The sequence below is a fragment of the Melanotaenia boesemani genome, chromosome 12 (genome assembly GCF_017639745.1).
Source record: "Melanotaenia boesemani isolate fMelBoe1 chromosome 12, fMelBoe1.pri, whole genome shotgun sequence".
Taxonomy (NCBI): Eukaryota; Metazoa; Chordata; class Actinopteri; order Atheriniformes; family Melanotaeniidae; genus Melanotaenia; species Melanotaenia boesemani.
Genome location: NC_055693.1, coordinates 13103240 through 13125738, shown reverse-complemented (window position 1 = coordinate 13125738; position 22499 = coordinate 13103240). Strand labels below are relative to the sequence as shown.

The following is a 22499-nucleotide window of genomic DNA, read 5'->3' as shown; positions in this document are numbered from 1 at the left end:
GATGCTAGTATGTGCAGCTGATGGTCATGCTAAATGTATCAAATGCTTTGTAAAAGCACAAATGCTGTATTTGCTCATGTTTGTCAAGCTTATAAATCTAACAGCCTCACTGTGGTGCTTTTTCCTGTATTCAGCCTTTATTTTTCTTGTCTCCTGTTATATTGACCCACAGTTACATCTTATCTCTGAATAACTGTTGCACTGGTGGAGACCTCTCACAAAATCAGCTGATAAAAACAAAAACGAAAGGCCAGCGATCCCTCCGTTTGATTAAAAAAGGCACCAGGAAGCCCTAACATGCTCAAGGACTTAGGAAAAGTTCCTGGCAACTTTATAGGTCTTCGAGTGCCTGGGATGGTGTTGAAAGGCAAAAAAAGGCCTGCTACATTACATTACATCTCACTGCTACAAGCGGTTAAGGGCAGTCTATTCCTGTCTGCTGCACCCCATGGTGATGGAGCCCTGGTGGAGAGACAGTGGCTGTAGGTGACAAAAACAAACAGGATTTGTGTTTGGGTTGAGCTTTTCCTGCTGGGCTATGTTCATGTCAGGGGGGAAAAAAAGCAACGTTTGTGTGGAAGGCTCTTAAGAATGATCTGTGACTCATACGGCATGGCACAAAGTTTTTTGTGAGACTCATTTTCAAGCTGGTATTAGTGTGTTGACATTGAAAGCAGACAAATGTGGGCTTTTTAAGGATGCAGATTACGGTGGCAGGAGGAAAAGGAGAGACCAGAGGGAGGGAAGAAGAGAAGTAGCACAGCTGGATTAAAGACTTATGTAACTGTTGGATCACAGCTAGTCAAGTGGGAGCAGAAGCTGGGACACCAAAAGAATACAAATTTTGTCACTTAAAAATATTCATATGTCACAGGTATTAAATGTGTCATCAAGTTTGGGTGATTTTTGTCACTTGTGGCTGAGATTACTGCCAAGAACTAACAATCTTTTCATGTCTAACCAAAATACTGATTATTATGTTTTCTATTTCACAAATATTATTCTCTAATATGTCACTCTCTGTACCCACAAGGTATTGTCACTGTCTCCTCCTTTTTTTTTTATCAGTTTCTTCCTCACTGTTGCTTTGTATGAATAGTTTACTTTGCATTTTGTTGTGCTTCCCAAACAAACCAGGGTCTAAGAGTTCTGTTTAGACCTAAATATGAGCGCAGAAGAAGATCTTGAGGATATTGTTTGCATAAATTACACTAAATTAATAAAATCCATTTTGTTATTTTTTATAAAATTAAGCTAAAGGGAAAGACGTACACAATGAATATGCAGAATCTGCAGAATAACATGAATGAAACATGAATCTGCACATATTAATTAGCAGTCTCTTGCTGTGTATGTGTTGCCATGGTGATTAATGGTTAATGAATAGCTGTGTGGGGGCATCATTGGCCTCCTTTTTTATTAGCTGATCAAGGACTCAGTTGTAATCAATTAGATATCCAAACGGAAATTCAATGTAGTTTTATAAGCTGTTTGTTTTTTTTAGTTATACACTGCCCCTCCCTGTCACCTCTATATATCATTATGTGTTAATTTCTGAAGACATGCACAACTGATGCTCCACACAAATGCAGGAAATGGGAGGTAGTTAGGTACATGCATTTAAAAGCAATTCTGCTCTTAGACATAAAATACTTAATTGTCATTAGTGTTAGGTTATTTGAAGAGTAATAAACAGAGAACTGCTGCCACAAATTCTAAACTAAAACTTATAAAATTTTGTTGCACCATGTTTATCCTTAATCATAAATACTTTCCATAGAAGTTTCTTAAAGTGCACTTCATTCCACATTGTACATAAACAGTGCTTTCTCCCTGCAGCTCGTTGCTCAGGGAATGTAAGCTAAGAAAACTTCACTTAACAAAACTCCTCAATTCAGAACACTTTGCTACATCCCCAACATAAACAGCACTGCATTATCACCACAAATACTGCTGCTGCACAGAAAAGCTATAGAGCATGGAAATGTGACGTCGCACTGCAAATCATAGTGGAAACGAAGCATAGTGGAAAGTGCAGTCACAGCTGGTTTGAGGTTTTTTAGAGATGGTGAGAGCGTGATGTGTTTTGAACTGTCTCAATGTTCACATGACCATAATGGCAAACCATTGGGACAGGGTATTGTTTTTTTTGTTTTTTTTTATTTTTCAAACCTGGAAACAAACGTGCCCAGTTCCCACATTTCCAATGTTACCAGGCAGCACAGATTTAACATTTTGATGAGTATGTTTATTTGTTCGAGGCATTTTCACAGTAGAAAGTCAGCATTAATTGTATGTGAAGGTGGAGTGATTGATGACTATAGTTTGCATTCTTTCTTTTTCCTGCAAATTCACTGTTAGCGTCACTGTTAGCGTCACTAGCTACGTTTTCCAGTTGCTCCATAGTGTGATCTGTGTCGTATTTAGACATTTAGTACATGTAAAATTTGTTTTATTTAAATTGTGGGTGTTGGCAGACCACAGGTTTGACATTACAGACAGTGCTAGATTAGTGAGTGCTGAAGTCAAAACATCTGCTTTCATTGGAGGATGCTGTCAGCTTGATGAGGAACTTGAGGAGACAAGATGGCTAGCACACCCCAGGCTGAGAGGGTGGTTGGAGATTACGCACCAAATACACTATTTTAAACAGCACATTATCACTAAACTTGGTAGTTCCTTGTGAAAGAGAGAAAACTGTTACTTAATAAAAAGTTATGTGTATGTTGTGCACTGACTAGTATGTGTCCCAGTGTATGTGTGTAAATATACAGCTTACAGGTAGTCAGCAACATCAGCAAGACATTCTTACTTTGAGGCAACTTAACCTCTTAAATTCTATTGGGAGCAATAACTAATAAAACTAATACCAATTACAATGATAATATAACAGTAATATGTTAGTACACAGCTCTCTCTCTAGTGCAGTATTAGCTAAGTTGTCAACATATTAAAAAGCCCCACAGAACTTTGATAGATTTTTTTTCACACACCCCCTAACAACGGCTAATTCAGCATCCATCTTTCATCCTGTGTGTACTGTAAGCTCTCTCCAGACAGTAAAAGTTAGTCCTATGTTGACTCTTGTTTTATGTCTTGCTCTGCCCCTTTCTCTCTTTCTTTTCCTCTCTTCCACTAATAATGTCCTCCTGCATTTCTTTGCTGAATCAGCCACTGGATGATGTGTTAATATCTAACTGCTAGCTGGTGATGTAGTGCGTAAACTGAAACTTTCTCAGCCTCAGGACGCTGCTAGGAAGTGACGGCTCCAAAAATAAATGCTGTTCTGCCATCAAATAGGCCAGGAATGTGGGAATGTGGAGTTTTATGGTCAGAAAGTTACATAGTTACATACATACTTTAAGCTCCTTTTTTATATGGTCAAAAATCATCATCAAGTTGAGTGGATGATGATTAGCTGGCAGCAGTGGTCTTGGTATGATTTGATAGTGACAGAAGGCCAATGTGGAATGAGATGCTTTTCATTCACAATTTTAGACTATTTTCACCATTTCTTTTGTTTAAAGAAATTTAAGAAATCATGAAAAAGGGCAGCTTTATTGGAAATTAAGCTATATATGTGAGCACAGAAAGGAGCGAAGCAAACTGATGTAAAGGCCTGGCATGAAGCAAAAGGCAAAAGTGATGTGATCACTTGGGTTGTGTCAAATCTGCACACAAATCTGACTTTTTTGCCCATTTCTAATTGACTTATTTTATATATACTGTATATACACAGAATGGTCCGAAAAGCACAAATTTATTTAGTTATTCTTTTAAAATTTTTTTAAGTGAACTCAGTCTGAACAATCATGTCGCATTTCATCTGATATCTATGTCATGTTATACAGAAGTCACAATTCTGGGTTTGAGGAGGGAGAACATGGTAAAATTAAATATAAGCAATGAATGAAACAATATTATGTTATAATTTTGTTGGCCCCAATTGCAAAACTTATTCAAAATTGATACACACATGCTTACATGTGTAGCATCCAAGCGGCAACCTCAGCCGGTAAAATGTGAAGCCTATGCGGAAACGCAAAAAATTGCAGTTCACCCCTCATCCGTTAGGGGCTGGCTTCAAAACAGACTCCCATGTTTAAAAGACCAACTTCACAGCCGAAATAAACATGTTTAAAGCCTGGTACAAAAATCCATTTTAGGATTAATAGGTCAAGTTTATCTTTATGACAACTGTGAGGGGGGTGAAGTTTTTTCTAACTCATTCGTTTGGATGTTATTTAATCTTAAAATTCAGCATAATTAGGGGCGTGTCCTTTTGATTGACAGGTATCCAATATCCGTGGAAAGAAGGGAAAGTGCAGCACAACCGCGGTTTTTAGCCGGCTAACAGCGCGCCTTAGCTTTAGCCCGCCTACCTCTATTTGCTGGTTAGCCACAGTTAGATCTGGGTTAGCTCGGTTAGCTTTTAGCTACAGGCAGCTCGGAGTTGATGGGTGTCAATCATCCACCCCGCCTTCACAGTCTCCCTCTCAGTTCCACCTCTTTGCCCATTTTTGGATTTTCTGGAAATGACAACACACATAAACCTGCCAAAATGGCAACAGTGGAACGGCCCAATGAGCTTCAGTTCAGCTCCTCAGAAACCTACGTGTGATATTACAGAGGCTTCGTCCATCTTTTATATACAGTCTATGAGCACCACACAGCTCTTCAAGTTACAGAAAAGTCCTGTGTCTACTTTACTACTCCAGGGTAAAGGGAGTTCACCCTAAAGCTAGCTGCAGCTTCACCCAGAAGTAATCTCCTCCTCCTCCTCCTGAGCTCAGTTTGGAGAAAGAAGCAGGAAGTTTTTAAAAGCTGTTTCTGTCAGAATTTTTACAGATAGCGGAGGCAGCAGACCAGAGCAGCACAGTTACCAAACCCTGACAGAAATGTTGTGCTTCAGGAGCAAAAAGACCAGATGGAAAGATGAGAAAATTAACAGGTTTGTGTTGAAGCTGAATAGGCTTGAACAAAATGGAAAAAAATCTAATTGCGATTTTTCTGACCAACATTGCGATTGCAATTTGGTTTGGTGACATCATGGTGACATCACGACTAATTAACTAATTAATTTTGAAAGGCCTGACTATTCGACTTCAAAAATCACCTAAAATCCTTATCCCTAGTTATTATGCAATTTAACCACAGTTCACCATTTCTTCTGAACACATCTGTGAACAGATGTTTGCAAAAGCTCTCTCTCTCGTTATCTATCTATCTATCTATCTATCTATCTATCTATCTATCTATCTATCTATCTATCTATCTATCTATCTATCTATCTATCTATCTATCTATCTATCTATCTATCTAATAGTTTATTAAATGTTTTGTATTTAAATATCTTCTTCTATCAGTTTTTTTTTTTTTTTTTTTTGTGGTAGTAAAATCTAATATTGTGTAGATGTTGTGTTTATAAGCCTGACTTTTTAATGTTCTTGTGGGAGCCTGATTTTATTCCAGGAATTATTAGCCTATTGGGCCTCTTGTTGCATGCGCAGTTTAGCATACATGTGATATGTAAGGGTCTTTGTTATGATCTAATTGTATCATGTCATATTTTTTTTTATATATATATTTTTTAATTATGCCATACTTTACAGGGTTTTAGCTGGTTAAACTGTTAAAAACTGTAAGTGAATTTTGTTTAGTTAATGCATACAAATTAAACCAATGGAGTGTTAATATTTGTGGGTCCCAGACCACTTTGTACTGGAAAAGCTTGGCCCCAGCATAAAAACTATACATAAGAACCCCTGGTTTAGAATTTTGCATAACACGGCTGAATGAAGTGTGTGGTCCACTTTGAACTACTGGGCAATTAGAGCACGCTCCTAGTGTAGTATGCTGACTTGACTTGGCACAAGATGCAAGTGTTGTATAGTTACAACCAATCCCAGTCTCCTCAGCTGATCCAGTCTTGCATCAGTCTTGAAGAAAAAGATGACACAGCCAAATATGGGTCTTTGTTTCCCTACATTCTGTAAAGTGATGTAGAGATTTTTTTAAACAATAATGAGCAAAACTCACGTTGATGGCTAAAGTGATGAGCTAAACTTACATTCTTATTATTGTGTATCACCTTTTTTATGTTTGTGTTATCATGAGGAGTCCATTAAAAGGGAGCTTAGTCAGAGGAATTTGATCTGTGGGTTAATGAGGGATCCTTGCTCAACATGCCATGTGTTTCTGCAGCACAGCATTGCGGGACAGTGGAGGAAGTATGAACCATTATCGTTTAATCAGGAAGTTAATGGTGTATATCTTTTATTACGTTGTGTGATAAAAAAGAACTACATCATGGAGACAGATATATCATGGCACTGTTGGGGTGGAGAATAGCTTCTTTTTTGATGAAGATAGATGCCTCTAAGTAGCGTGAAGTGAAACATCTGCAAATATTGGCACATTAAGTAACAATGCCAGAACTAGAATAACTTTCATGTCTTTTTAATAGTAGCATTTCTAATTTTAGAAATAGAAGGCCTTCTGCTGTTCTCTCTTTCAGAGTTTAAACTGTAAACTATCTACTGTAGAGAGTGTACCACAGCACAGTTAAACGCATAAAGGAAGAAACTGCAGGGGTAGGATGTTTCGATCTTATCAAATTCATTGTGTCATTGCTGCTGATGATGTAAGACCAGCCTCTCTGTTAATAAAGACAAAGCCCCCGTGTCCTGCAACCAACCAGCAAGCCACTTTCTCTGATGGAGCAATAGAATGAAGAGGGAACTGCAGGACAAGGGTTGATACGGATCAGTGAGGATTAATGATCAGATAACTACAAACCACAATGCAATCTCTCTGTGTCTTCCTGTCTCTATCCTGCAGTCACACTCCGTCATGGTGTGACACTCGCTGCCAGGAGATGGTTGGGGACAAAGAGAAAGAACATCACAGATAGAAATGTGATAGAGTAAATGATGGAGACAAAAAACAAAATATTTTGGTGGAAATGTTTGAATAAAAGAAGTGGAAAGTAGTAAATTCTTCTAAATAATTTAAACCCTTTTTTTCAGATGCATTTGCTTCTCCTTGTTGCCTTTTATTTACTTTATAAAATCTGCTATAATGTGTTAATTTAATTCATAGAGTAACTTCTTTTCTATGTCCTGCCCATGTTGCTTGCTGCTATTCAATCTCTTTCCCCCACACTTTCCATTTCACAGTATCTCTCAGGGTCATGTTGCCCTCACTAATGTTTTGGAGGGGTCTCAAGTCGGCCGACACTGTTGGCTACGTGTCTATTTTTATCTCACTGCGAAGTGCCTGTTGACAAACGGAGGATAAGTTTAGGTCTGTGATTTCAAGCCCAGCAATAACTCGTGTGAGTTATTGCCCCCCACATTTCAGTTTGCTCAGTTTACCAGGACATTACAATATTTTTTGTTTGACAGTGTCCAGTATTAAGTTTGTTAAAACTTGTGGATTGTGTTTGACAATAATGGGATAATAGTGGAAAATTAGCATCATCTGGACTGATCACAATAATGAGCTATAAGTCAGCCAAAATGTTGAGGACATTTAAAGCACTGAAGCACTGCTTCCACTGAAGGGCTTTTTCCAGAACCTTTCTGCTAATCGTCAAACTTCTGCCCTTAGCCGTTTCAGACAGGCTGCTTTGCCAAAGGCTGTGCTCACACTGTTCACTCAGATCACAGCTTTAGGTTTTATGCTGGAAGACAGACATGAAGAAGTGAACATCTTTGTCCTTTGATTCCTTGTGTGTCTTTGAGATTTCTCTTCCCACAAAAGTGTTTATTGAAGATCTAGGGTTAGTATGTGCTGCATGAATGTGCCAGATTGAACTCTGCTTGTCCTTGTAGAGCTGCTTTGATGTTATATATAAACTCCACATGCAGAAAACACTCCAAAAACTTAAATCTGTAATTCTTTTAATTTGTTTGAACCTTTATATATAACTGACCAACTTCTCTGCATTTAGACAATCTTGAATTTGATACCAGCAACAGACTCAATGCTTAGAGAGAAGCAAGGAAAGACAAATATTTATACTTTATACTTTTAACTGTCACAGTGATGACATGTGAAGGTGTAAGGGTTTGGTATAGATTAATCCAGCAGCTGTTTTATGTGTTGTGCCTTCTTGTGCTCCCATTGCTGAGGTGGCAAGTCATAATTACGTATCTGCTGACATGGACAGCATCATGGAAATCCGTAGTTGACAACATAAGACAGTGGTCTACATTTATTGATCAGGGTATGTTACCTAGAGAGCTCAAATGTATTTTGTTTTTCATGTTAGTTAGACATTTGTGCATCAATGTAAACTATGATTCATCTTCCAGAAACTGCTTTTAATATCTGACAATTTACATAGGATAAAACTCCAATCTTGTTATAATAAGTTAATGAAAGTTGGTAAAGAGATAGCTTCAAACCTTTGCTAAGGCTGTTAATTTTCTATTTAGTCAGATATTAGACATAGTTTTGTTATAACTAGGCTGCAGGACACAGTATGTGATCTATTTGTGTTACTGACTGAATGACTAATTTTCTGGTCAGGACATTGCCCTGATTAGAGCAAATAATATTACTTCACAAAATCTCCCACATTCGACATTACCTCTTTGCAGCAACACAGCTTCCTGTCTCTTGGTCCGTTAGCATTAACCAGCAAAAAAAAAAAAACCTTACCTCTTGCTCCATGTTAAGCTTAATTAAAGCTAAAATTAAATTAATTAATAGATAAAAATAATCTTGTCTATAATGTTACTAAAATATTGTGGTAGTCTTCTGATTTCTCAGCACGTGAAAGCCATCACTGGAAGCCTAAGTCCTCAGTCAGGACATCATGAGAAACTGTCATGGCACTATGATCAAACAGCTTTATGGGCTTAAGGCAGATTTATATTTGCACGGCGTCTGTGTGCAGTCAGTTACAGCGTAGCTGGCGCTGGTGAGTGTGCTGTTGCACTCGAGCGTAGGGGCTACGCGTCATTTTGATGTCATGTTGCAGTTTCTCTTCCTAATCTGAAGGTAGCATCAGGGGTGTTATCGGCGGGCAAACTCACCAGGTCGGAATTCTTTTGATGGTTCACTTCAGTTCCTATACATATTTTCTGTTATAAAACAACAATGGCGTCCAGTATGGCTCAATGTCTTTCTTAGCTTGTGAATAAAGATGAAGAAATATTTCTATCAGCCTCTCATCAACTTGAACCATTAGGTGTTGTGTTTAAAAATGGCAATTACTACACAAATTCAGCAAAAAGATCCAGAAATCCAGAAACTTGTAGTCCCAAATTGACCAATCATAAGGGAGAACATCTGCGTAACCATCTGCATTGCAGGGGTGCACGTCAGGTCTGGAACAGGTGCACGTCGGGCCTCTGTGGAGCTATGCCGCACCTACGGCGGTGACGCAGATGCAGATCGAGTATAAATCTTCCTTTAGGAGTACCTTGGTAAACTAATTTCACTCTACTCCGTACACTGCTGCCTCCAGAAATATCACACAAGGTTGTTATCCTATATCCTCTGAACTGTGAGTAGATCAGATCGTAGATGGACAGAAACAGAGTGGCTGTGGGTTTAGATAAATCTGCATTTGGGAAAAATGACTATTGGGTTCCTCAACAATAAAGTTGAGAAAGACCATGTAGGCTGTTATCAGCAAAAAGGAGCAGAAGCCAGCATCTGTGATGGTAGGGGGTGCAAAACTGCCAATAGCATGGATGACTTGAGTACGTATGTGTACAAAGAAGCACAAAGAAGCACATATTGAAATTTTGAAGAGTCATGCTATCATCAAGGCATATCGTCTATGGATTTTCGTGGATTTTTCGTCAGGACAGTGTGTGACAACTTACAGCAGTGTTTCTTCGTACACACAGACTTTGTGTTTATATCTTGCTTACCTGCAGTACATACCTGTCTCCTACTGAAAATGTGTAATAAGAAGGAGAATCAGACATCATTGATCAAGGATGGTTGAACAGCAGAAATCTTGTATCGTGTGAAATTGACTCTATCAATTTAATTAGAGATTTCAACTGTAAGGAAGGACGATATAATACAGTGGCAAATCCACCTCTGTTTCATTTTTTAGTCTGATGAGTCTTGGTATTTTCATCTTGGAAAATGCCAATACCATCAGGAAAGAAAAAAATGTATTGATTGAATGTATTGATTTGCTCCAGAAACCAATCTGTATCTTTATTCTTCCCAGTGAATTAAAGCCTACATTGAGTTTTCTTCACATTTCCTATGGGAATGCTCTTGGTTTCACTATTAAACATTACCAATGACTTCTGCTTTTGATTTAATTTACCAAATTTTAAAATAATCTCTCCATCATGATCATTCAGGTTTTTCTTTTGACTACATTTCTTCCTTGAAAATTAGGATTCACCACTATTCTTCAATGTTTTTATATTGTGATGGACAATCCTTCATCCAATTTTAGTAGTTTTGGTGTTTTTATTTTTTCCCTTTACTTGATGCAGACCAATTTAACACCTGAAACACAGGCTGTTCCTTCAGCATGGTAATTTAAGGAATGAGAAGCTAATCACAGCATCAGGTGGCGCTAAAAACCTTCTTAGTAGATCTTACCTGTTTGCTTAGTTAATATTACATAGTGACTTTTTGTTAACCAGACAGTGCATTTTAAATAAAATGGAGTTTAGTTTTAAGGTAATTGGAGGATGAAGAAAAGCAACAACTGCAGAAATGTTCTACTTGAAAAGTGAAAAGATAAATGACAAACCCACCTAAGCCGATCCCACCTACACACTTCACCAGAGACACACTGATCCTTACGTCGGGCCTGGCTTGTCTACAGAGTTGCTCGTTTAAAGAAGCGGTGATAGTTGTGTAACAGACTTGTGTAACAAGACTTGAGAAGAGCATTTAATCCAGAATGATGTTTTCTAGAGGCAGATTTTTTTTTCTTTATCAAAGGAATAATTATTTCCTTTTCTCAGTATTCAGATTAAGCTAATATGGAATTTCTGTCGATTGATTGTGATGCCTGTAGCATCGTCATTCTGTTTTTTTGTTGTTTTTTTGCACAAACTTGCATGCTTGACTCAAAGTGCAAAATAATAAGATAATGTTTACAAAACTGTGACTATATAAAGTGGACGATGTATAGTGCATTCTGTCCAAGTTTGCACATATTAAATTATTATTTAAGCAGATTTTGTTATGTTATCAAGGTGTTTTGACTGTGGATGACATAAAACTGAATCAGTGAAATTTGAATAATCCAAAAAACTTGCACATAGGTCATAAATTGTTATCAAATTGCTGTTTAATATTGTGACTTAACACCAAAATTTCTCTCTCTGTATTGCTATTTATGTCTATATTTTATGTCTCTTTGTCAGTGTGTGGGGGAGGAGAACTGGGTGGACAGTAGGACGGTGTATATCGGACATAAAGAGCCCCCTCCGGGAGCTGAGGCCTACATCCCTCAGCGTTATCCCGACAACCGCATCGTCTCCTCCAAGGTGAGCGAGCCACAGTCAGCGCCATACTGCAGTTTGTCATCATGCCATTCTTCTTTCTTCTGTTTCATATCCAGACAAGCATGTAATCTCTCTTGTTGCCATTTTTAAGGATGACACAGTTTACTTGTCTTGTGTTTGTCAAGCTGTGCATCACCGTTTTCTCTTGTCAGAAAGGACACTTGTGATGCACCATTGTCTCCCTGTCTGTTTCAGTATGTCTCCATGGTAATTTTGCTGTCACTCTGTCACACAGTACACCTTTTGGAACTTCATTCCCAAGAACCTGTTCGAGCAGTTCAGAAGAATAGCTAACTTCTACTTCTTGGTCATATTTTTGGTCCAGGTAAGATCTTTGTGTAATTTTGGAATAATGTCTTTTTCTAACCTGAAAGTAGAATATAGATGTGTTTGCAATCCGACGCTGCATTTCTGAATCAGTTTTTTTGGATGTAATGTTGGAAGTCACAGAGCAGATGCAAAGTGTTTCTCTCATTTTACATTTTATTTTTGTTCATGACTTAAATTATTGAAGACAATGAGGTGCTGTTAGGTTTAGCAGCCATGAGCACTGCACTGCTGTATCAGAGCAGTTATATAAGATTAGCAGTTAAATCCTGCACCCGCTTCTTGTTTGAGTCTACATGGGTTAGTTAGCATGGTGTGCTAAAATCATAATATTATGAAATAATGCCTGTTTACATCAGAGACTTTTTTTTCATTTGCTCCTATTTTGCACCTTATGTTAATCATCGAAGTGTAAACTGTATTGAGTTGAGAGTGGGTGCCCAATTGCAACTCTTTGGTTGGATTATGTCTTTTAATAGCATAATATGTTCCTTTCCATCTAGATTTATGAGTTCCCACATATACTAATAAAGTTCATTTATTTTAAATTAACACATTGAAATATTGCCATATGACTTCCGAATATTACATTAATAAAATCAGATACTTCAAAACTGAGTCACTGTCAGTTGTTTTTAATTCATTATAAAAGTTTCTTGAATAGATATAAACAAAGGCAGTGCATTGTAGATGTTTAACGACCACCCTTATGCATTATCACACATGATCATAATGTCTTTAAAATTATTTTAACCAGCCAGGATCCTGTAATGGTAGCTACGGGGTTTTCAGTGCGATGGTAGTTTGCTTGTGACAGTTATGAACAGATACTTCATCCAGACACCTGCTAAGTGTGTGACCTTTTCAGAATGATTTCTATGGAGGACTTCCGTGATGGCTCTGTGTAACAAATGGTTCTGTCAGGTTAATTTTGGTCTGCCTCCTTTGATAACTCCCCTTGTAAACTGAAAATAAACGGAGAGCTTCCAGACCAATTTGCGTTGTGCATTAGTCTGGGGTAAATGTCTTTACCACATGCTGCCTCAGAAGGCATGAATGCGTCTTAGCTGCAGCTTAGATCTCTGTGTGTTGTATATTTTCTCAGTACCATATGAAATTGTATGTTCTCATAATGAGACAAACTGGGCCTAGCTCAGCACAGGTTTTTAACTTTTTGTTGCCTGAAAAATTATTAGTTTGCTGCATGTGGTTAAAACAAAAAAGAGATGTTTAAACCGGAAAAGCAAAGCACCTGTCTTCATGATTGATTTTGATGATCCAGAATAAATGTGTCTTCTTACAGAAGAAAATTTTACAACTCAGACACTTTGGGTTTGCTAGACTGGTGCTTTCTTTCTTATTTTAGCAGCTTTTCCCTGCTGCATGTCCAAACTCAGCTTCGCCTTACTTGGCCTCCTCTCACCTCCCTTTTCTGTTTCCCCCTCTTCACCCTCCCCCTTACTCTACATCTTCCTCCCTCCTACTTCCTCTCTTCCTTGCAGCTTATCATCGACACCCCCACCAGTCCAGTCACCAGCGGCCTGCCCCTCTTCTTTGTTATCACTGTCACCGCCATAAAACAGGTAGGACACACACAAACATGTTCACATCTCTGGGAAATATGGTCCACAACCATCTTCCTCATACACAAACTCATTGCCTGAAATAAACACACACACTCTACCAATCGGCTGCTCTCTATTATCTGTATATACACATTCCTCTCCCAGCGAAAGGACTTGCCATTGAATATGTCTGGTGATGTGAGAAATATGATAATGAATGGTCTCCTCTGTTAATCACTTGAGCTGAGGATCCCATGCCCCTGAGAGATGCATCCTCTGTACTGCATCCCAATACTGAGGGATGGGGTGCTATCAGTGATAGATGAAGCTGTTCAAAGGAAGGAAGCTTGAGCATTACTGGAACATAAATCTTAAACATGACATGTTGGCTAGAAATCCAAGAAACAGGTCAGTAAGCACAGGGAGCACAATGCTAATTAATTACAGTGTATGACTACCCCCCCTCCCCCCCGTACACACACACACCTCCTGATTTCCTGCTATGTTTTGGGTACTTTGCGCAAAAATCTATATTCTCTGTTCCTCCCCACTTCTTTCCCCTTTACAATCTTGTTGTCTCTTTCTTTTTTGCTGCACCTCTTTCAGGGCTATGAGGACTGGCTCAGACACAAAGCTGACTGCTCCATAAACGAGTGTCCGGTGGACGTTGTGCAGCAGGGAAAGGTGGTGAGGACACAGAGTCACAAGCTGCGGGTAAGAATGGCCTCATTAGAGCGGTACAGCACCTGAGGCCACAATGCTGCACTGCTGCATAGCTCACTTTTTCTATAACTGTCACTCCTACTCCCCCTTTTGCCTTCCCCTCTGCAGTGCTGTCCAACTTTGTCTCTCTTGTCTTTTCTGCCAGTTAATTGCACTCAAACTTTAGTAGACTGTCCCCTGCTGCACTGCTGTAAGAGTCTCTTAAAGGATGAACAGGTTTCATGAGTCAACATTCTTGTCATCATATCATCCACAGATGCCCTCTTATGTCTACAACATTAACTACACAATTATTTTTTAATTACTGAATACTATTGTTTCTTAATTCTGCATTAATAATTTCCAAAGTATATACCTAATTTAAATAGCTTCTTGTTTACAATGAACAATATCGCACCAAAGAATATGATTTATCCAGCTTCTTTTAATGATTTACAGTAAAGGGATGAAGTTAGTTTTATTTTTTTTAATGGTTTGTTTTTAAAAGACAACATATATGAATAAATAAAGCATAACACAAATTAAAACATTTTGTACAAGCTGTAATTATTAACTGATCTGTAGCTAGAAGAGATCAGAGAGAAATCAGACGCTTATTAATGTGCTTCTGTTTATTTATGTTGCTAATGGTTACAGAATCAGTGATGAACGTCGCTGGTTGGCTGCTCTGCAGACATCTTTCCTCTATCACCCCAGCGTTTAATGAAAACAGTGTCAGACTGTATAATGTGACTGATCTAGCTCATCACCTCCTGCATGGATCTATTGATTCAGTGCACTATATTTTAGTCTTGTAACACCATTTGTCTGCAGGTACATGATGGTGCTGGTACATCTACTTTCTGCTGTGTCTGCTGCTCATTGCGAGTGTGCAGAGCCTGTGTGGGATGTTCAGGGTTGGCTCAGCTTATACAGCTTCAGTACAGCTACCAAGCATTTAAAAGATTTCAGAGAGCTTTAGTTTGTGTTACCATAGCAGTAGGTTTCTGTGAATTTGATTGAGAGAGACATCTGGCATCCACTTGCACAAGAGCTTCTTATATTTATCTGTTTGTCAATCACTCTTCCTGTAGTCTTTCTCTTTTTAACTGGTCTCGCTGTCTGTCTTTTTGTTTTATGCTGTTTTCCTTACCAAGGTCTGTCACTACAACAAATGAAACGGAGAGGATTAGAGTGGGAATAGGGAGCAGGAATAATGATGAATACATTAATCGTATGAAATCAGAGAGCGTGTGTCATGTGTATGGTCACCGTGGAGATGGGATTTATCAGAATTTAAGCTGCTCTGCTCTCGTAATCCGTTATGCAACTTCTCTATCCTTTGAAAAAAGGAATGGTACAAGATGAGCAGACTGTTACCCGCAGGTTTTTCTGTTTGTCTTTTGCTCTCTTCATGTGAGAAAGAAAGATGTAAGGGCATCTGATTTGTTGTTAATGCCTGTATGTCTGTTAATTTCTAACAGGTGGGAGACATCGTCATGGTGAGGGAGGATGAGACTTTCCCCTGTGACCTCATCCTTCTCTCCTCCAGTCGCTATGATGGAACCTGCTATGTCACCACCACCAGCCTGGATGGCGAGTCTAGTCATAAGGTACCACGATTAGTGGATGTTGTTTTTTTTCTTTTTTTTTCTTTTTGTTTTTTTGGGTTCAGTTATGTTTTAAACTTTTAATTATAATCTTTGGTTACAACATAAGCCTACAGTTGGTTTACATGGATCTTTAAAGTTTTTTTTTTAAATTCATCACCTAGATTTAGACTTATAAAGTACCAAAATATGACAAATGTAAGTCTTTTGAAACCAAATAATACATGCCTGCTTGCACAGAAAAATGTTGGTTATGTAAAAGTATATTTATTAATGTCAGTAAAAACAAAAGAAAATGACCACCTAGTTGCTAGCAGGCATTATTTATTATGGATAGGAAATCCTCATATGTGTGTGATTGTACTTGGTTTGTAAAGGATTTAAAATATGGAAAAAAATAAAGATAAGATAAATAAATTAAGAAGGGGAGCAATTCTTGTTATTTGAGATGTGCAATCCATTTCATCTGTCCTGCAGTGATCTCCTGGAGTGTCTTCTGAACCAAGCCGTTCATCTTACATTCAACTTCTGTTTCTGAGTGCTTCTAAATTTGCTTGACGCATGCACATACTTTGGCTTTCTTTTTAACTTCTTTCCTCTGTCTCCTGATACAACAAAATGCATTCGCTCAGTATTGTTTTCTGGATGAGTGGGGGAGTGTGCTGTTGTCTCTGAGAGAGGTTATAGGAAAGTGAAAGATTTTAAACTATGAAGAAAATCAGATGTAGATTGCTTGAAGCAACACTACATAAGTGACCTTAAAACTCAGTGCTTCTGACTTGTTTTGATGGCACATTGACATTCATAATGCACATTCCTAGGCCTGTCATTGCCTTACAGCATCCCAGTGCTCAAAAACTACACTTTACAACTTTTTGTTTCAGCCTGGAACAACATGTGACAGCTGCATTTTGCTATGCAGTACCGTATCACACACACTGGCCATTTTGGATGCACGCTATGGCTGAATCAGCAAAGATACCCAAGACAACTTTATTGGTGGAAATGAGTAAACAAAGGATAGAATGTGACAGAAAAAGAGAAAGTTCTGTAGTATTACTCTAAAACATTGTTGTTTTATCGCCTTACATGAACATGAATTTAATCAGGTTTATTTTTTTGTCAAAATTTATTTTATGTGAAAGATTATCTTTTTTATTATTTTTTTTTTTTACTATTATTTGATATTTTGTAGCAACAATTAAACAGGAAATACGATTAGCATTTACATGAACACTTCTTAGATACATAACACTTTTCAGTCATTTCCTGCAAACACTTTCTAGCAAACCCATAAGGCTGTAGTAGTTGTAACAAAGTGTTAATGATGTGTAGATCACACATCATTTTACCTACATGTCTCTTGTTCATTTTTCTTGTTTTCATTTATGTCACTCATACAACCACATGCATGGCTGAGCAAACATGTGGTCAAGTGTAGAACACTCACTCCACCCCCTGCCTCATACATGCCCTCGAGGCGACCCCATCATGTGCAGACCATCAGCAGGTTGCCCCCCTCACCCAGGTCTCACTCTAATAACGGCTTGTCTCCATCCTCCCGGTTTCTCCAGTTCATTAAGAAAACCTGCAGAGGCCGAGGCACCAAATGAATCTTGTTCACATGGTTGCTGTGTTGGTGACATTTTCCTCTGCTGTCTCCCCCTCCTTTCCTCCACCTTTCTGTCTCAGACCTATTACGCTGTACCAGATACCATGGCCTTTAGAACAGAGCAGGAGGTGGATTCACTACATGCCACTATCGAATGTGAACAGCCGCAGCCTGACCTCTACAAGTGAGTGTGACAAGCTCTTGCTGATACATCTGTATACACACACCTGATAGAAGGTCTAACCTTATTGCTGTGTCTTAATTTGATTTTGCTGTACCTTTTTATTCCAGATTTGTGGGACGCATTAACATTTACAAGGATAAAGAGGAGCCTGTGGTTCGGTGAGTGTGCTTTGTGTGTACTTTTGTTTTTGTGCAGGTGCTTTTCTTTAAAACATCTTGTTTGGTTTTTGTGTGTACCATTCTTTAATTTAAAAAATAAGTGCTTTAGTTGTGTTTTTTTTTTTACTCTTGCAGAACGCTTGGAGCTGAAAACTGTCTCCTTAGAGGAGCCACGCTAAAGAATACGCATCATATTTATGGTAGTAGAATGAGATTTCAGCCTCTGTAAAATCCCTTTAAAATTAGTGGACAAGCCTTTTGTCATGTTTGTCTCTATAAAGCTGTGTTTTCTCATCCTCAGCTGTCGCAGTCTACACTGGAATGGAGACCAAGATGGCGCTTAATTACCAGTCTAAATCTCAGAAGCGATCTGCTGTTGAAAAGTAAGATTAATGATTTGATTGCTCTTGTTGTGTGATTTGGTTACCATGGTATTGACACATCTTCATTCTGCTACTCCCTGCAGGTCTATGAACGCCTTTCTGATCGTGTATTTGTGCATCCTGATTAGTAAAGCAGTGATCAACACAGTCCTGAAATATGCTTGGCAATGGTCTCCTGACCGAGACGAACCCTGGTACAACCACAGGACCGAGAATGAGCGCCAGCGCCATGTGGTTTGTCTTAACCGTCTGAGTTTACAAAACAAAATCGTAACTCTAAATGCCTGTTATGATTTCTCAAAAGCCTCACCACTGTTAATTGTCTCCTCCCTTTTTTTTAGGTGATCCGAGCCTTCACAGACTTTCTGGCCTTCATGGTTTTGTTTAATTACATTATCCCAGTATCTATGTATGTAACAGTAGAGATGCAGAAATTCCTTGGCTCCTATTTCATCACTTGGGATGAAGAGATGTTTGACGAAGAGCTTGGACAGGGTGCTCAGGTGAACACCTCCGACCTGAATGAAGAATTGGGACAGGTAGGCCCCCTGTCTGTACATCTGCATTCATATCTTAATGTAAACTTTGTACAAACATGCCCTTGCTATAGCCTTTCTCTCCCTCCATATCAGGTGGAGTATGTGTTTACTGATAAGACTGGCACTCTGACTGAGAACAACATGGAGTTTATCGAATGCTGCGTTGATGGGAATGTCTACATTCCTCATGTAATCTGCAATGGACAAATCCTCAGCGCTGCCTCCAGTATAGACATGATTGATTCCTCACCGGGGGGATACAGGAGAGTAAGTGTCTAAATGCAGCCTGAGCAGCCATGTGGCTTACAAACTCTGCGACTGAACAGGAGAAAATAAAACATTATTTGGTTGAAATGTTTTCAAATTAAGGACATTTTTAGGAGAAAAGTAATAATCTGTGCTCTGCCATTTCATTTGACTCTAAAAACCTTGGGGGTTTAGCTTACATCCAAGTCACTAAAAACATTTTCTTATTTAAGAAAACTGGTTTGTCCTACTTTGGGAAAAGAGTTCCTCAGGTACACAGAAAAATGATGAGCCTTGCGTTTATTGCAACAGAGTAGTTTAGATTTAATAAAAAAAAAAAAAACTTGTGTAGTCAGCATGAACAGCAAGAGTGGGCCCTGCCAAACTTAAAATTTGCAGAACAGATGTCCTGCTCTATTACAGGGTTTTCTGAGAAATGCACAAAAATACCACTGTAGTGACTAAAAAAAACAATCCTGTGGGAGAAACAGTGGGAAATAGGTGGATTTGTCTTTACTATTTGTCATGATTATGGCTTAGCTGTTGCCCGTATGAAGTGAAGAAAAGCTGTAATGTATATCTGTGTCTGTAGGAACATGAGGATCTGTTTTTCCGGGCGCTGTGTCTGTGTCACACAGTGCAGGTGAAGGAGGAGGAGACCGTAGATGGTATCAAGAGGGGCATCCACCAAGGCAGGCCCACCTCTTTCTACATCTCTTCCTCACCAGATGAGGTGGCCTTGGTAGAAGGAATGAAAAGGTAAATGTTATTTTATCGTCTGTAACTAAGAAGGCCTTTTCTTTTATTGTGTTGAATAACATTTTTAGAGAAGAAGGGTGAATCAGTCAGATTGAGTCAGATCTGACTGAAACTAATAGATGAACTGATCTCTGTTCAGCCATTAGTCTTTGTCACCTTTGTGGTATATTTAGGATTTCTGTGGAGCTGCAGTAAGTTTGTCTCACATATAGACTGTATTCATGAAGGATAAAGCCATCGCTCTTGGCTATAAAACTGAGGAGCTGCACTAAAAAAACAATACCATCGGCCTCCACTAAGTGCTATTTCCAAGGCAACTTGTGCTGAGTTTAGACTGTCTAAAGCTCCATAATAGAAACATATCGAAATGCATCACAGCACCTTTAGCTTCCCTGTCTGTGATAAAAGTAAGTAATTGTGTATGTAGAAACTCTCTACTGCATTTTCATGAATCTTTTTCTCTTTGCTTTTGCTGCCAGGTTGGGCTACACTTATCTAAGACTGAAGGATAGCTACATGGAGATCCTCAACAAAGATGATGAGATTGAAAGGTTAGTTTACTAAGTGTCTGTTGTGGTTACACCACAGAAGATAAAACCAGATTAATCCTTTTGATTGAGACTGAGTTGTGGTCATACATCAGCTGACTTAGGGGAATTACCTCTCAGATTGTGTTACATGCTCAGCGGAGGTTACAAAAACCTACAGCCTCAAAAGGCCTGCTCAGTTGGATCAAAATGCTATAACCAATGAGGGAGAATGGATGGAAGCAAGAATCCAGTGGACTGCGGCAGGGAGGGGGAGGTTGAAAGTGTCTAATGTTTTGATCCATAGCATGTGTTAGTGTGGGTGGCCTCACTAACCATCACTCTCAGCAGTGGCCTGTCAATAGGGAGCTATTTTAAGGAGGAAGGGCTGGAGAGGGGAGGGGTTCAGCATTCATCCAGCAGTTATGCAGACTTTGGAGGCAAAGAGACGGAAGACAAATCTAGTCTTCTTTCATCTACTGTGCTGACATTTTTATAAGGAACTCTAAGGTATAAGCAAACAAAAATTACCTAAAATGCTCTTAATTCAAGTTCAGACCTCGATGTCTTTTCTTTCATGTTATAGCCTCCCAGTAGATAGTTCAAGGCCCATTTACAAATTTCAAATTAAGTCAAACCTTTTGGACAGTAAATGAATAATTAAGACATCAAATGTGTAATACCAAATTTGTTTTATACATATCTTCTTTTTTATATTACTCATTTACCATTGCACAGAACTGGCTTTTAATAGAAAATGTGTTGAGAGAAAAAGAATTATGAGATGCAGTTTGCAGTTTTGCCTCAATTACATGACTCTATAAAACCTAAATAGGGAGAAAAAAAATAAAAGAATTACCTGTTTTATATTAAAACAACCTCTTCCTCAGATTTGAGCTGCTCCATGTGCTGAACTTTGACTCTGTTAGGAGGAGAATGAGTGTCATCGTCAAGTCGAGCTCAGGTAAAATATCCTACACCAGTTAAAGTATTTTATAACGCTAAGATGCTAGCCTCTTCCTACACTTTTCTTATAATGTGTTTGGTTTGCATGTGTGTGTTTCTGTGTGTTCTTAGGAGAGTACCTGCTGTTCTGTAAAGGTGCAGACTCATCCATTTTCCCACGGGTGGTATCTGGGAAGGTGGAGCAAGTCAAAGCCCGGGTGGAGCAGAATGCTGTTGTAAGTAAACAGTTTGACCAGCACTGATGTACGTTGGCTTTGACGATACATTACATTTATATATTTTTCATTTTGTTAAAACAGTAGCACCCATAGATTATTATTACATACAAGGTTTAAAAAACATATAGAGGGAACTAATATGGTTTAAATTCTCCTAAATGTAGGAAATTTTGAACACTCATAAAAAAGAAATCTGAATTTATTAATAAAATACATTTTCAGTTACAGTAGATTAGGTTAAAACCATGCTCGGAAAGCTCAGATCTCCACCAAGGCCAACAATATAATGCTTTATTATCAGGTATAAAGTTACAATAATACTTAGTAGAACTTTCTACCTGCAGCCCTGAACATTCCTAGACATTACCAGACAGCGCTGTATTTTAAGGCAAGGCAAGTTTGTGTGTAGCACAACTCAACAGCAGGGTGATTCAAAGTGCTTTACAGAAAATGAGAAGCATAATTTAACAGTAAAAACAAAAGAGAAAGGAAAAAGAAAGAACATTGGATAAAAACAACATTAAAATGTGATCACGTTTAAAAATTCAAGCTTAAAAGAAACAGTACAGATTTGGACTTTATTAAATAAAAACTAGTAAAATGCAGCAGAGAACAGGTGGGTCTTTAACCTGGATTTAAATACACTAAGGGGCTGAGTTATGACGAGGGCAAAACTGCTGCGCTATTTAACATTTGCTGCGCAGTTTTGCTCTGGTTATGTTTCTACGATTAGCGCCTGATCTATTAAGACTGCTCCTGTTATCATTTGCGGAGCAAACAGCAGTATTTAAATGAGGATTTAGCGGCGCTGTTTGCTCTGTCATGTAAGGTTCTGGAGAGCAAGGAAACCGCAAACGCACAATTAACTTTTATCCGATAGAAGTTGAGACAAATAAAGGAGACAAATAAAAATATTGCGGAAGTCGAGGAAAAAAATCTAAATGTCACCAGAAATGCTGCAATATAGTTTCATATTCAAGTTCAATTTATTTATAAGGCACACTAACAACAACCTTTAGGAACCAAGGTATTGTACATATAAAAACATGCAAGGAACAAATAAGAAATAATAAAGGTTTAAAAGCTATAAAGAAATAATAATAATAATAATAATAATAATAATAATAATAATAATAATAATAATAATAAAAGACAGGCATGATAAAGTCTTTAAACTTATCCAGCAATTCTAATATTGC

At 38.3% G+C, this 22499-nt stretch overlaps 1 protein-coding gene across 8 annotated transcripts in view; it reads left to right on the top strand.

Annotated features, from left to right (window-relative positions):
• LOC121650630 (phospholipid-transporting ATPase IH-like) overlaps window positions 1-22499 on the top strand; it is a 38131-nt gene that overhangs the window by 2599 nt on the left and 13033 nt on the right. For all 8 annotated transcript variants that reach the window (XM_042002203.1, XM_042002202.1, XM_042002204.1 and 5 more), the window contains exons 2-17: window positions 11364-11486; window positions 11740-11829; window positions 13334-13414; window positions 14003-14110; window positions 15583-15711; window positions 17401-17504; window positions 17612-17662; window positions 17798-17862; window positions 17964-18045; window positions 18129-18279; window positions 18387-18584; window positions 18678-18851; window positions 19423-19589; window positions 20069-20140; window positions 21007-21080; window positions 21194-21297. In XM_042002203.1, the coding sequence (XP_041858137.1) occupies window positions 11364-11486; window positions 11740-11829; window positions 13334-13414; window positions 14003-14110; window positions 15583-15711; window positions 17401-17504; window positions 17612-17662; window positions 17798-17862; window positions 17964-18045; window positions 18129-18279; window positions 18387-18584; window positions 18678-18851; window positions 19423-19589; window positions 20069-20140; window positions 21007-21080; window positions 21194-21297 (1773 nt within the window). The remainder of the gene's footprint in view (window positions 1-11363; window positions 11487-11739; window positions 11830-13333; window positions 13415-14002; window positions 14111-15582; window positions 15712-17400; window positions 17505-17611; window positions 17663-17797; window positions 17863-17963; window positions 18046-18128; window positions 18280-18386; window positions 18585-18677; window positions 18852-19422; window positions 19590-20068; window positions 20141-21006; window positions 21081-21193; window positions 21298-22499) is intronic.